The sequence below is a fragment of the Etheostoma spectabile genome, chromosome 23 (genome assembly GCF_008692095.1).
Source record: "Etheostoma spectabile isolate EspeVRDwgs_2016 chromosome 23, UIUC_Espe_1.0, whole genome shotgun sequence".
Classification (NCBI taxonomy): domain Eukaryota; kingdom Metazoa; phylum Chordata; class Actinopteri; order Perciformes; family Percidae; genus Etheostoma; species Etheostoma spectabile.
In genome coordinates, this window is record NC_045755.1 from 10,299,616 (window position 1) to 10,313,560 (window position 13,945).

The 13,945-nt window shown below is 39.5% G+C and overlaps 1 protein-coding gene across 6 annotated transcripts in view; it reads left to right on the top strand.

The window, feature by feature from the left end:
* grm8a (glutamate receptor, metabotropic 8a) overlaps nucleotides 1-13,945 on the top strand; it is a 311,638-nt gene that overhangs the window by 275,774 nt on the left and 21,919 nt on the right. For 5 of the 6 annotated variants that reach the window (XM_032505014.1, XM_032505015.1, XM_032505017.1 and 2 more), the window contains 5 exons: nucleotides 5,473-5,612; nucleotides 8,346-8,492; nucleotides 10,089-10,510; nucleotides 12,555-12,921; nucleotides 13,029-13,040. In XM_032505014.1, the coding sequence (XP_032360905.1) occupies nucleotides 5,473-5,612; nucleotides 8,346-8,492; nucleotides 10,089-10,510; nucleotides 12,555-12,921; nucleotides 13,029-13,040 (1,088 nt within the window). The remainder of the gene's footprint in view (nucleotides 1-5,472; nucleotides 5,613-8,345; nucleotides 8,493-10,088; nucleotides 10,511-12,554; nucleotides 12,922-13,028; nucleotides 13,041-13,945) is intronic. The other variant, XM_032505016.1, reaches the window with a different exon arrangement.

A 13,945-nucleotide genomic window follows, 5' to 3' on the forward strand; every position in this document is an offset into this window, starting at 1 on the left:
TACCCTTTCTATCCTTCCGGCTCTCAGTCTTAATCTCACTTTAACTATTCATTTTTATTGACAGTGAGAGCTGGATCCTCTTTAAACATGTATTGTTTCTTTTGCCTGTTCCATTATCTGCTCTGTTACTCTCTAAAAAACTTTGTCATTGCCTGCCTTTTTTCTGCTCATACAAGGCTTAGTGATAACAGAGAGGCTGAGAAAAGGGGGGTTTGATTTTGAGAGAGAGAGATGGATTGATGGGGGTGTGGGAGGGGGGGGGTGGATTTGAGTACTTTGGAAAATGCACATAGGAAAGGATGGGAGAAAATGGGTAGTTTTTTGAGATGATGAGCGGTGGGATGGAACAAGGCGGGGTGGGGATGGAGAGGCATAAGGTCCTTTGGATGGGAGAGAAGAGGAATGAGACAGCTGCTGTGTAAGGATGGAGGGTTGGCCATAAGGAGAGTCATACAGCAGGCAGTGAAAACTGGCTTGGAGGAAATTCAGAAACGAGAAACGAGTTCAGAAATAAGCAATGAGGTCTGGACTTAGCCAGCTGCTCAGTTTCAGTTAGCTCCTCCTCTGGAGACTACTTTGAAAATGACAAGTTTTTGTGTGATGAGTTCAGGCTTCTTCTGTTATTTCTTATTCTCTTTTTGTGCTTCTATTGTCTGTTTGTGTCCATCATCTGTGACGCAGATGGGAGCCTGTTGGCAAAAACTCAGAACTCACACACGCACATGCACACACACACACGCACACAACTAGACCAATGTTTTATTAATGAATGCTGCCTGGTCGTCTTCACATTTCCCCGTCATAAACATTTAGTCTCTGATATGAAGATGCGTTATTCACCCATAGTGATTCCAAAGTCAACCAGGCAAGGCTGAAAGCTTTATAACAGCCTTGCTATTTCTTCTCCAACTCCTCTCTATCCATCCTTCTTTTTTCTCTTCTCTTGTCTCCCTCTCTCTATCTCCTGTAACAGAGAGGTTGTTCCTACTCTCTCTCTCTCCCTCTCTCTCTCTCTCTCTCTCCCTCCCTCCTTTAGCCCCTGACCTTCCAGTTTTTGATCTCCTTCAGCGGGGACGTTTAGATCCTATGCTACTAGTTGTTATTACACATTCTGTAGTTCTGTAGCTCTCCTTTTATTTCCTTTTTACTGTCAAATTAAGAAAGTTTGGAGTCTTGCTATCTTGCTAGTGATGTGATATTCGCACATATTCTGCCTTGTTCACCCTCATTTTCCCTCTCTTCCCTTGTTTTTAAGTCGATCCATGTCTGTCAGATAGACAGGCTTTGATGCTTTCCTGCAGACCTGCGTATTCTCCCTTTTTTCTTTCATCTTCCTTTGTCACTCATTTTCCTCCATCACTTTTTGTTTTTTTCTCTATTCTTTTTCCTCCCTGTAGCTGTTACACTGGCTAAGAGTTGAGGCGTTTCTGCTGTCCTGCTCACTTTTATCCTTATATGTCTCTCTCGGGTTGGTATGGTTCAGATGGGTGTGACTGACATTGAATATATCTGAACTTAGTAGCAAAGCAAATCAATTTTTCATCTACTTTCCTGTGGCAATATAGCAGTCTGCCTTTTATTTCACTCTAGGTTTGTCTCTGTCTGCCAGTCCATTTCAGATTTAAATTCACTCATTGCATGAAATCTTTCAATCGGTAGATACGCTGTTACAATATTGAAGCTGAGGGTGAATTTCACTTGCAAATCTAGAGGAAAGTTATGGGTTTCTTGTAATAGTCAGTTGTTGATCCCCAAAGGGAAAGCCTCCGACTCAGCAGCGAAGCGACAGAGCAGTGCCTTTAGCTGGCAGGCACAAAGGATCTTGCTCGGGGACACTTAAGCAGAGCTAGTGCCTGTGTCGCCACCGTGCCTTCAACACCTGGGCATTGAACTAAGTCTAGGAAAACATATGTTTGCACTTCCAAATGCACACTTGCACACTACCCATCAACTTGAAGTATTAGCCATTCTCACCCAACTCCAGTCTAATCTGAGCCAAACAAGAAATCAAACCCAGAGATTTTAATGTTTTAATTTCCTAAATCAGAGCGAGTAAAACAAAGCATTGGTTAACATGCATGAGCCTCCAGGCCTTTCCAGCACTTTCTCTGTAATTTAGGAGCTTGTCAGCTTGCGTTAGGTTATGCAAAATGCATGCAAACGAGGTGAAGAAGAAATTAGCATCAAAAGACTTTACAAGAATTTACTTTGTCCTCACAGAACAGAAATTTAGAGGTACAATGGTGACAAGATCATCAGCTGTTACAGAACAGATATGTGTTTTGAATAAAGACTGTGCGGTATTAAAAAGGTACAGTAAATCAAAAAGTGTAATTATTAGTTTGGTTGGCTTTTGTAAAAAAAGGTTGACAAGGTAAACAATAATCAATAATAATAATAACCTATGTGAATAAAAGTTGACAACTACATCCATGAAGCACAGTCAGCAGTGATAAACTTTGGACACAGAGGAACATTATTTATTTTATAACACCTGCCAAATGCCCATTTAGTGTAATGTAAATAAAATCTAACAAAGTGGCCATGGAGATACACTAAGTGCTATGTTAACCCTTGTGTTGTCCTTGGGTCAAATTGACCCGTTTCAAAGTTTACATCAGAAATATGGATTTTTTTCAACCAAATTTCCCAAAAATAACATGGATGATTCCATACATTGTTCATTAATGATTACTTTCATTTAATTATTAGGGTGTTTTATTTCATCTTATAGCATTTTAATTCTTTTTTTTTTTTTTAATGGTTTCAAAACAGTATCCGGACTAAACTTTGACATATATACATCTGTGATCCACTCAACATCCTCTGATCTTAACTATTAGTCAAAATTCATACTTTCTTCCTTTTTAACTAAAAATGTATGTATAATTTGATATAAATGAGTTTTGTTGACCATGAATCCCAAGAATGAGTGATAAATCTATCATTAAACCAGCTCAGGTTTATAAAAAAAGTGCCAAAACCATGGAAAAAGTGAAAATAAATCAGAAAAAGTGACAAAAACATGGAAGGACAAGTTCATGGTTAAAGGGAAGACAACACAAGGGTAATTCATTGTGTTATTCTAGTGTGGTTGTCTTTAGGAAGAAAATTTCAATTTATGGCAGAAGCATTTTTCTGCCGTGCAGCATCTTGCTTTAAATGACTGAACGTGATAGATATCACTACAGGATGAGGTGGAGGAGTGTTTCCAGGGTGACGGGTAAATAATTTATTTTTCATGGTCGTGGCAACTAAACATGTTGTTAAGTCACCGATGACAGTAGTCCAGCCAGAGTATGTTAAACCATTCACAGGTGTAATGATTGTGGGTTTTATTCTCCCTCACTTTTCTTGTCTTTTACTTGCCCAGTAGACTAACAATTTAGCTGTGATTACTGCACATCTTCATAAAGTAAAACAATAAAAGAGTACATGGTTAGTTAATTTGAGATGCATTTTTAGTGACTCAGTCAAATTCCCCGGTAAAACCAAACCCAAATGGTAATTCATAGGCCAGTAAGTCTGTCCATGCATCTTCTAAACTAAAACGTTAATCAGAACTGATGAGGGGTTGTCAGCTACCAGTTTACCCAACATAATGGCTAGATGCTGCCAGCTCCTGCCATGCCTATTGTATGTGTGTTTGCAGTGATTACTGCTGTTTTTTTAAAAGTGTCCTGTCTTTATCCACCTTACTCGGAAATTGTGAACAAATGGTGCACACCATGAGCTTGAATAGTCATTTTCAACTCAAGGTAACCACTGCTTTCAGACCAGTCTGCTTTTGTGCTGCATAATAAAGAGCACCTGCCAGCAAGTCTCTGCTCCAAACAACTGTTTTAGTTGCTGCATCCCAAACTGACTCTAAAAAAGACATGATTGGTGCAATGGTAAATTAGAAGATGGTGATAACATCATCCTGTGTGCCTATGCACTGCAAACACACTAATTAAGTACAAGAGTGACAGTAGTGTGTGTTGTCAAGCAAGCACATTTAACCACGCACCAAACATATTTGCATTTAGCACTGTCTGTGCTTTATTCAAATCAATGCAATTTGGATTATAAAATCCATAAATTGCGCCGCTCCTACTGTGGTACACAACAATATGCCAAATACCTCCATTGTAGGGTGAGGGAAAAGACTTGATTGGACCGTATCCACGAGTTTTTTAAAGACATACGTACCTTTGTCTCTCTATTGATTCAGTCTCCCTCCATTCCTCTTTTTTTCTCTCTCTCAATCAAACTTTATAGTCATTCTTGCGTTTTCTCTCTTTTACCCATTATCTTTCATCACTTATGACAATGGGAGAGCGTTCACTTCTGTCTCTGAGTTTTTCTTTTCTTTCCTCCTCTTGCTGTGATTATTTTTATTACTGTCCTATCTTTTCTCTACCCACCCTACTCTTCCTCCCTATCCCCTTTGTCGCCCTTTCAATTCAGCTTTTGTTTTTTATCTCAAACACTTTATCTTTTTCTTTCAATTTTTTTTATTGTAGTTTTCTGTCCTTTCTATTTTCCTCTGTCTGTCTGACATTCTACTTTGTCAGTCTCTTTTCATTTGCATTGTAGATTTGCACTTTTTAATTTCTCGCGTTACTTCACACAGGGAAGTGTATTTATATTTCCTCAGCATCATCCCGCCATATCAATGACTTATAGTACACAGGTGGAATTTCCTAATGCAGTGCTTTTTCCGCATGCTCACTATAATTGGATTTCTTTTATGCTATGCCAGATTCAGCAATCTGATTTGATTGTATTGCTACATAAAAGACAGAAGGTGAGTAAGACAGAGAGGGGGAAGAATAAAAGGTCTTTGTTCCGCCTCATTGGTAGTGAGAAAACTAAACCTTACAGGACACATAAACTTATCCATACGTGTGAATAATTCAATCACACCACTCTACAACACCCAACCACACACGAGCAGGTACAATACAACACAGCCTAGAAAAAATACTAAAGGTGGAAGTTCTTTTGCTATCTTGGCTCCTTTACACACGGCCTGAGGAAATATAATGTATTTATTACGTAAGCATTGTCCTCTTCGCTATTTGCACACTTTATTATGTTGTAGACTTGATTTTAAATGGATTAAATTGCAATTTTGCACAGCAATCTACCCTTGATAACCAATAATGACAAAGTGAAAACATATTTTTAGACATTTTTGTGAATTTATTAAAAATCAAAAACTGAAAGCTCCCCATGTGAAAAAAAGTGAAGTGGTCTGAATACTGACTGAAATCTCTGTATGTTTTCCTCATGTATGTAATTTGTGTAAGGCCTTTCTGCAAAAACATAGTGTTATTTCATATATATATATATATATATATACACACAATAATGAACATCCTCAGAGGGTTAACTGTCTTTGTTTCTTCCACTTGCACATCAAATGTAACTGGATCACATTAAACAACTAAGTTGACCCCTCTCCAACATTTACTGTCTTTGTTCCAGGAAGTGCCGGTACGCCAGTGGTTTTCAATGAGAATGGAGACGCTCCGGGAAGATACGATATCTTCCAGTACCAGAGAACCAACAGGTCCACTGCAGAGTACAAAGTCATTGGCTCCTGGACCAATAAGCTACACCTCAAAGTGAGATTTTACACACACACACACACAAACACTCACACACACACCCACACACACTATTGCTCATGCGTTTGTAACTCGCTGCATATTGACAATTTTCCTTTACAGTAGTACAAAATGTATTTTAATGTGAGTGTTTTTTTGTAAGCTTCTGAGGCATTATAGACTGAATGACTTAGCAGAATGAAAGTTCAACATCATCATAAGCAGCTGCAAGGAATCCAAAATCCCCTGTCACTTGGCTGGATTGGTTTGAGTTATTGCTTTTGTTCAGATGCAAAAGTTTGTTGAAATCCAGCATATTTTACAAGAAAGTGTGGATCATTCTTTCTTTTCAGAATGCTATGTGTTTGGAAGGGACATACTCACACTGACACACACACTCACACAGAAACAGAGATGCAATCCATGAATGCTGGCACCAAAATTAGAGCATATACCTGAGCATCCTATACACCTACACAAAAACACATGAATCAACACATGCATGCATGCATGCACACTAACATCTTGAGCACTTCCGTGTGTTTAGTGTGATAAATCCACCCAGAACTTGATTAGAAAGGCCAGAAGACTGACATATGAGAAGACTAATAGACACAAAGTGCTTTCTGCCTGATGGACGGCCTGGCTGACTGAAAGAGAGAGTCGGCAGCAACACAGAGGACAACACATAGTTAAGACACACACGATTGGGCACTTTGACAGTTGACAAATTAACAGATGTATTTGATTTGTTTAGCAATCCAGTTTGGTTTGAAGGCACAGTGGCAGATGTTGAGATGGCAGCAGGTAACAGTTTTTATGATAAACTAACAGTTTGAATACTTTTCAGCATAAAGAGGGGACAGCTCTGTGCAACAGACTAGGTACAAATCAAGACAAAGATTTTCATGGTTATTGTTGGACCAAGATAAGTTGGTGTTTATACACACACACACACACACACGCACACACACACACACACACACACAGAGTATGCTTTTTCTATCGTTAGATTATATCTCCTGACAGCCCTATTTGCAGCACTAAGTTATGACCAATCAGTGACCCAGTACTGGTGTTTAAATGCTGCATATGTGTGTGTGTCTTTCTTTATGTGTGCCAATGATCAAATCAAGTTAATTCCCTCAAGTCCATGATGACTTTTTCTCTTAACTAGTTTTTGTTGATCTGGTATATTGTGTGCCTGTTTAAAGCAGTAATGCTACATTTTACTAAGGACCCTCTGCAACAGAAGAACCTCAGGGACTGGTATAATGACAAACACTTGCGCACATAACAGCAACTTAAAACGCACACATGCCAGACATAGGGAAAGCTTAAGGGATTCACTATAACGCCAGGATGACACAAGCACAAACAAACAAAATGAACACATGGAAGAATGTGCACACACGCACACATAGCAACAAATTAAAACACTCACAAACACAGAAGGAAATACAGATGGCCTATTTGTGCCAGATCTGATTATGGTCTGATTGCTGGTTTCCATACTAGCTGGTGTTAGTTTTGTGCCCGGCAGCGCTCAGGAAAACGATCAGAGGATCTGCTTGTGCCAATTGCTCTACAAGTTGTCCTTAAGACACACTTTCTGCAGGTACAGAGAACACGGAGTGTTAAAGGCTTTTTAACACAAAGTAATGCCAGATGTCTGACAATCTTTATGTCACATAGTGTCCCACAAGAAGATGGGAAGTTTTGTTTTGCAACATGACCCAAATAATTTCATGAAAACAATGAAATCTATATTTGCCATATGGAACAGATCTCATATCTTTGTTTAACTCTCCTTTCAGTAAAAAAAAGAAAGAAGAGACTGTTAACATTTTATTGAACTTTTTATCTGTATCTGCAAAGTTAGCCATCTGGCTAACACGCAAGAACCGGGATCATGGTGCTGGTGCCTATTACCGGATAATGGCCAATTTGCTGGAATTCAGTCGTTTGTGGGCTATTGGGGGGATCTTGTGCACTGCAGGGGAGGGTGGAGAGTTGGTAGTTCAGTTGTGATTAAGAAATTACATTTTTTGTTATTTTCAAAGGTTTTCAGAATCAGCTTTATTTGCCAGGTATGAGGACACATACGAGGAATTTTGTTTTTGGAACAGTGTTGCTTACAATGCTCTTACACATACAAAACAACCTAACAATATAAAGACAATAATATATACATACTCTAAATTAAAACAATGTAGAGAGAATAGTGCAATGAGTGCAATGAAGAGTGCAAAGTATGCAGGAGTGAATTGTGATAGTTATTATTTTATATGTGGAGCATAATGCAAAGGATGCCGGAATAAATAGTATTATGTTATTATATTACAATATGAACAGTATGAACAGCTCTGGAATAGGGAATGAGAATGATGAATAAATAATAATAAGTGAGATATTAGAATGATGAGGGAATAGTAAATAATAAATAATAAGTGAGATATGAGAATGAGAATGATGAATAAATACTAAATAAGTGGATTAATTAGTGGAACCAGTAAACGGGTGATTTTTAGAGACAGTGTTACTGGGTTATTGCACAGAATTGAACCTGACACTGTGGGTAAGTAGTCAGCTGTTCATCAGCTGTGTTTCTTCCTTTTTCTTTAAGTTTTTCTTTTCTTGAACTGTTATAGATTTTGTGATTGTGTTTCTTTTTTGAAAGGGTCCAATAAAGAGACTTTGAAAACCAAAATCCTCTCTTCTCCTCTCCTTTCTTCTCTTCTCCTCTCCTAGGTTGAGGCCATGCGTTGGAAGACAGGTGACCCATCTCTACCACCCTCTGTATGCAGCATCCCATGCCGTGCGGGCGAAAGGAAGAAAGTGGTCAAAGGTGTGCCATGTTGCTGGCACTGTGAGCGCTGTGAGGGATACCACTATCAGGTAGGTCTCTGGTGGAATACAGGCCACCAGTACTTAGTTGGAAGTACACCATTCACCTTTGTCCAACTCTGTTGATGTTGTTTCTGACTGTACTTATTGTGAAGCTTTTGCAGAAACTACAAAATTAAAAAAGGCTTCCCTTAAAAACAAGATGTACCACTGAAGTGTAGTTTGTAGCTCAATTGGTAAAATAAATAATGAAAGTACCACATCACAGGATTTGAGCCACTGTGTTGACTCACACATCATGAACGTGTGGTCTCATAGCACTCTACAGTAAGGCTTGGTATATAATTTCAAATGGTATTAAAGTGTATGGATCGCCATTTACTTTTATTCAAGTCAAAAGTAAAATCCGCCTAAAATATAATTCACTTTTGTCACTAGATGGAGAATTTAGTGAATATTTACAAAACATGTTTTGTGATACTGTACATTCTGGTGATGCATTCTGGCAGTCAATCACAAAGTGTTTTTTGCATCAATGTGCTCCACTTTCTATCCATCTTGTTTTTGTAAAGTCAGAGATTTCCCTGATTGGTTAATTACCTTAATTGTTGTGATTTATAATCTGGGAAATCCTCCAGAAGCTCTTAGCCTAACCAGATAACTTGGGTAAACTTGATATTTCATAAAACATAGATTGTGACCAGATGTCTAACCTTAGATGAGCCTTCTACACCTGCTTAACAATTAAATCCATAATCAGTCCCATTTGTGGAAGGCTTTAAAAATTGAATTTACTAGATTTGTCTGCAATAACAGCATGTTGACACAATAAACACATTAGTCTTGCATGCATCTACTCTGCATTGGAGTTCTGTCCCCCTGGCTCAGTTTTTTTTTTTAGTTTCAACTCATTTCGGGCAATCAAAAAAAGCCACTTAGATGGTCCATTTTGGATTTATATATGCTGAAGAACCCCACAGATGCTATTATGGCAAATGGAAGTGCATAATATGAGGTGGGGTAAAAGGGTCTGATCACACATTATAAATATACACCCCCCATGTTAATTATATCACAGTTGGGGACAATTTTGCAACCCATAATCCTTCATATTAAGTTAGAAAAAGCCATGAGCGAGCAACAATATGTGCAAATAATTCCCTTGTTTAGGAAGCAATAAAAAGGAAAAAGGTAATATGAGCCACAACAGCAATGCTTGTACGAGTGAGCGATCAATACAAATTTTGCAGATTCATACACTTGCTGTAAAATCAATAATCTGTTGACACATTTATGGTAGATTTGGGATTTTAGTAGAATGGGGAAAAATCATAACAGCATGACAAAAAACAAGGAAGTGCACTGTAGAGCAAGTGTACAAAAATGTGTGCCTTTCCCCCTCATTAACGAGCCAGTTTACAGAGGTAGATGATACACAATAGCTTAGCCCCAACTTGGTAAACTAATCAGCTGTTGAGATGTTTTTGCATGAAAGCCTTGGGGATTTACAGTGTATTGCCATATTTATGTGAAGAGTTTGGGAAGCATCGGGGATTTGCGGTTTATATACATATCTGCGGAAGCTGTATACAGATTTACCACATACACAAATATTCGATGTACAATTTCAAAACTTTCTCTCCCCAGGCATCAGAGTTCACTTGTGAGCTGTGTCCTTATGAGATGCGACCTGATGTCAACCGCACTGGCTGTGTTCCCATCCCGATCATCAAGCTGGAGTGGCACTCCCCCTGGGCCGTCGTCCCTGTCTTCATCTCCATGCTGGGCATCATTGCCACCTCTTTTGTCATCGTCACTTTTGTCCGGCACAATGACACGCCCATCGTGCGAGCGTCGGGACGGGAGATGAGCTACGTGCTGCTAACGGGGATCTTCCTCTGCTACGCCATCACATTCCTGATGATCGCAACGCCCGATGTGGGAGTGTGTTCATTCAGGAGGATTTTCTTGGGCTTGGGGATGTGTTTTAGTTATGCCGCACTGCTCACCAAGACCAACCGGATACACCGCATCTTTGAACAAGGGAAGAAGTCTGTGACAGCACCCAGGTGAACACTACACACTCTCTGTTTGCCCTCTGGGTGTTCAGTACATGCATATTTGGACGGGTGTAGTAGCACTGAAGGGCGCCGTAAGTGTGTTTTTCTGTGCACTCGGGTGTACCTATTCACATGAAGACCAAACCTCCACTTCTTCCTTACTAAGCTGCTTGCAGTCATTAGTCATCATTTATTTCTCATCCATTATTTATGAGAGTCATGAACTCACACTCACCTATTGTACTGTTTGCACTCGGTATGAGAGACTCTGGGAGAGAGCATCAACTAAGTGGCTAAAATGTTAATGCAGTATTTAATAGTGCTCAGGTTCATGTCTCTGCTACGCTGTCTTTCCTTTGGCACCATCCATCTCCCCGAGTCAGTGGTATTGTACTGCTATTACTTATTTATTATGATAATTAGGATTTTCCAAATTTTATGAAAGGCTAAACAAACTATTTAGTTGTATTTTTGATGTATGAGTTTCTGTTATGTGTAAAGGAAAACAATCATTTAACGGTAAATACATTGAAAAACAACAACAAGAAAGGGCACCATGAGGCAGGATTTTGAGGTTTTTTGACGTTCCAGTATGTGTTGTGCCTCTAGGTAGACAGGCACTAAGCATCCGTTGAGCCCAGAAGTTTGAAGAAGCAGGTTGTTTACTACACTTCACGTCAGGTGTGAGTGAAAATATAGCTTTTTTTTTGGAGTATTATTTGCCCCCTTTGTCTCTCTGGAATCCTAGATGATCATCACACTCCCTATCTCTCCTCACTGCCTATGCTTTTCCATTATTTTCAAAAATTTTAACATTACCTTTACCTTGATCTCCCTTTGAATCTTAGTGTAAGTTTTGTGGACGTATGGATTGCTGCATGTATAGGAATATTAGATATTGCTGCTGTTGTGTAGAAAACTTTTATCAACCTTTTAGATGTTATAAAAAAACAGCCTTGTTTCATGTTGATGTTTAAGGAATTTAAATTCATTTGTAAAAGATTTTATTAATTACATAGGTACATTTTTAAAGGCCACATATTCTCGTGACTACAAACTTTCTAGCATGGGTTGCCCCACGTGTTGTCAGTGATGGGAATAACGGCGTTATAATATAACGGCGTTACTTTTTTCAATAATGAGTAATCTAATTGATGACTCTTCCCATCTTAATAACGCCGTTACCATTATTGCCGAAAAATGCGGCGTTACTATAATTGAAGCTGTTTTTTTCTTCAGACCAACTTTATCTCTGAGCCGAGAGGCAAATACTTTTTTTCTTCCTTGGTAAGTTGGCCATGCACGAGACAAGCGCATAAATGCTGACGATTGGCTGAGGCTGAGTCAAATTTAAGCCAATCAGAGGTAGAGTTGGGTGGGTGTTGGAAATCATGTGTAGTTGGAGTCACAGCCCAACAAACAACAAAAGCGAGTCAGTCAAGGAGAGACAGGTATGGCGTTATAAAATCGAGGAGGGGGGCGGGCGGGGGGGGGGGGGGGGGGGGGGGGGGCAGTTGTGGCCTGTTGGGGCATAAATATCAAAAGTTCCAAAATATCTATGATGTTATTTGTATTGATCTACTAGACATAATATTTACGTACATTTCATTTGATTGGAGGCTAGTCTCACTTTGTCCCACAGCAACATTTAGTTTAGATGTGTGTACATTGTTTCTTTAGATGTGTGTACATTGTTTCTGGTAATAATGTATTGTATTAAGTGTCCATTTCGTTATAGTATTCAGATTTATCATAAATAATTGAACATGCACATGTATTTTAAGTTCCATTAAAGAGGGGTGGAGGTGGGGTCACATTTGAGCATTATAAAATGTACTTGAAAGTAACGCATTAGTTACTATCTGAAGTAACTAGTTAATTTCATAATTTGTAACTGAGTATCTACTTTAGTTACTTTGTGGAAGAAGTAACTAGTAACTGTAACTAATTAATTTTTAAAAGTAACTAGTCCAACACTGCTCGTTATTAAACTCTGACACCATTGTTCCCTTGCTGCACTGCCTCCTCATGTCAGTAATCCTCTCTTTTCCAGGTTCATCTCTCCCGCCTCACAGCTCGTCATCACCTTCTCGCTCATCTCTGTTCAGCTGCTGGGCGTCTTTCTCTGGTTCGCAGTGGACCCGCCACACACGGTTGTGGACTACGGCGAGCAGCGGACTCAGGATCCCATGTTGGCGCGCGGCGTCCTCAAGTGTGATATCTCGGACCTGTCCCTCATCTGTTCCCTGGGTTACTCCATCCTGCTGATGGTGACGTGCACAGTTTACGCCATCAAGACGCGAGGCGTGCCCGAAACCTTCAACGAGGCCAAGCCCATCGGATTTACCATGTACACCACCTGCATCATCTGGCTGGCGTTCATACCCATCTTCTTTGGAACATCACAGTCCGCAGAGAGGGTAAGTGTGTATGTTTTATTGTTTTTTCTGTCAGTCCTACTATATGCCTACAATCCTACTATCTGCATACTTTAACTGTTTTTTTATATTTTCTTTATGAACTACAGTCTACAGAGAGTGTGAGTATATTGCAGATGATTGTACTTCATTCCCATCATTTTTAGTCTGTAAAGAGGATGAAACTATGGTGTGTGTGTGTGTGTCTGCGAGTCAGCGCGTTTATCTGTTGGATTACCCTGTATATGACCTGTTTGGGATTTAAAGCAATTTTCTTTGAGACACCACAGTCTACAGGAAAGATGACGACAGGGTGAATTTGGGCATGGGTTGACTTCATAGAAAAGGTTGTGATGGATTAAGATGATTTTTGTGTGATTCTGATGCATATTTGTGAGAATTTCTTTTTTTTGTTGAGAAAATTCAATGACAGGTGGGTTATGATAGTGGGGCTTATGGGCTTTCTGTGAGCATGACGAAACTCTCTTGAGCCCATTTTGCAGTATTATTTAGATTTTTTTTTTTTGTCATAAATTTGCATGTGTTGCCATAGCAAAACATCTGCCTTCTCTCTTCCCTAGACAAACCTTTTGGAGATCCAAAACTGCATCTCTTGTCATTGAGTTTTCAAAGATGTTTTTAAATTGAGCTATACTAATGGCTTAGAGTCCAAAATCTCCTGACAATCCCTCATGAGTACAAGAGGATTTTCTGCCTGGCTGATTGACTGGATCCATGTCATTGTCCAAACTGTTAGAGAGTTGTACTGTCAAGCTTATTCCTCCTACCTTTTAGTCAATTATTGATGGCGAGTGAGATGTAACTATCAAACAGTGAAGGTTGTGTGTGTGTGGACAGCCTTTACAGGAGTCCAAACTGCCCATTCCTGAGCCACATTAACCAACTCTGACTGGGGGATCCTGAGGCATTCCCAGACCAGGTAGGAGATATAATCTCTCCACCTAGTCCTGGGGCTTCCGCAAGGTCGCCTCCCAGCTGGACATGCCTGGAACACCTCCCTAGGGAG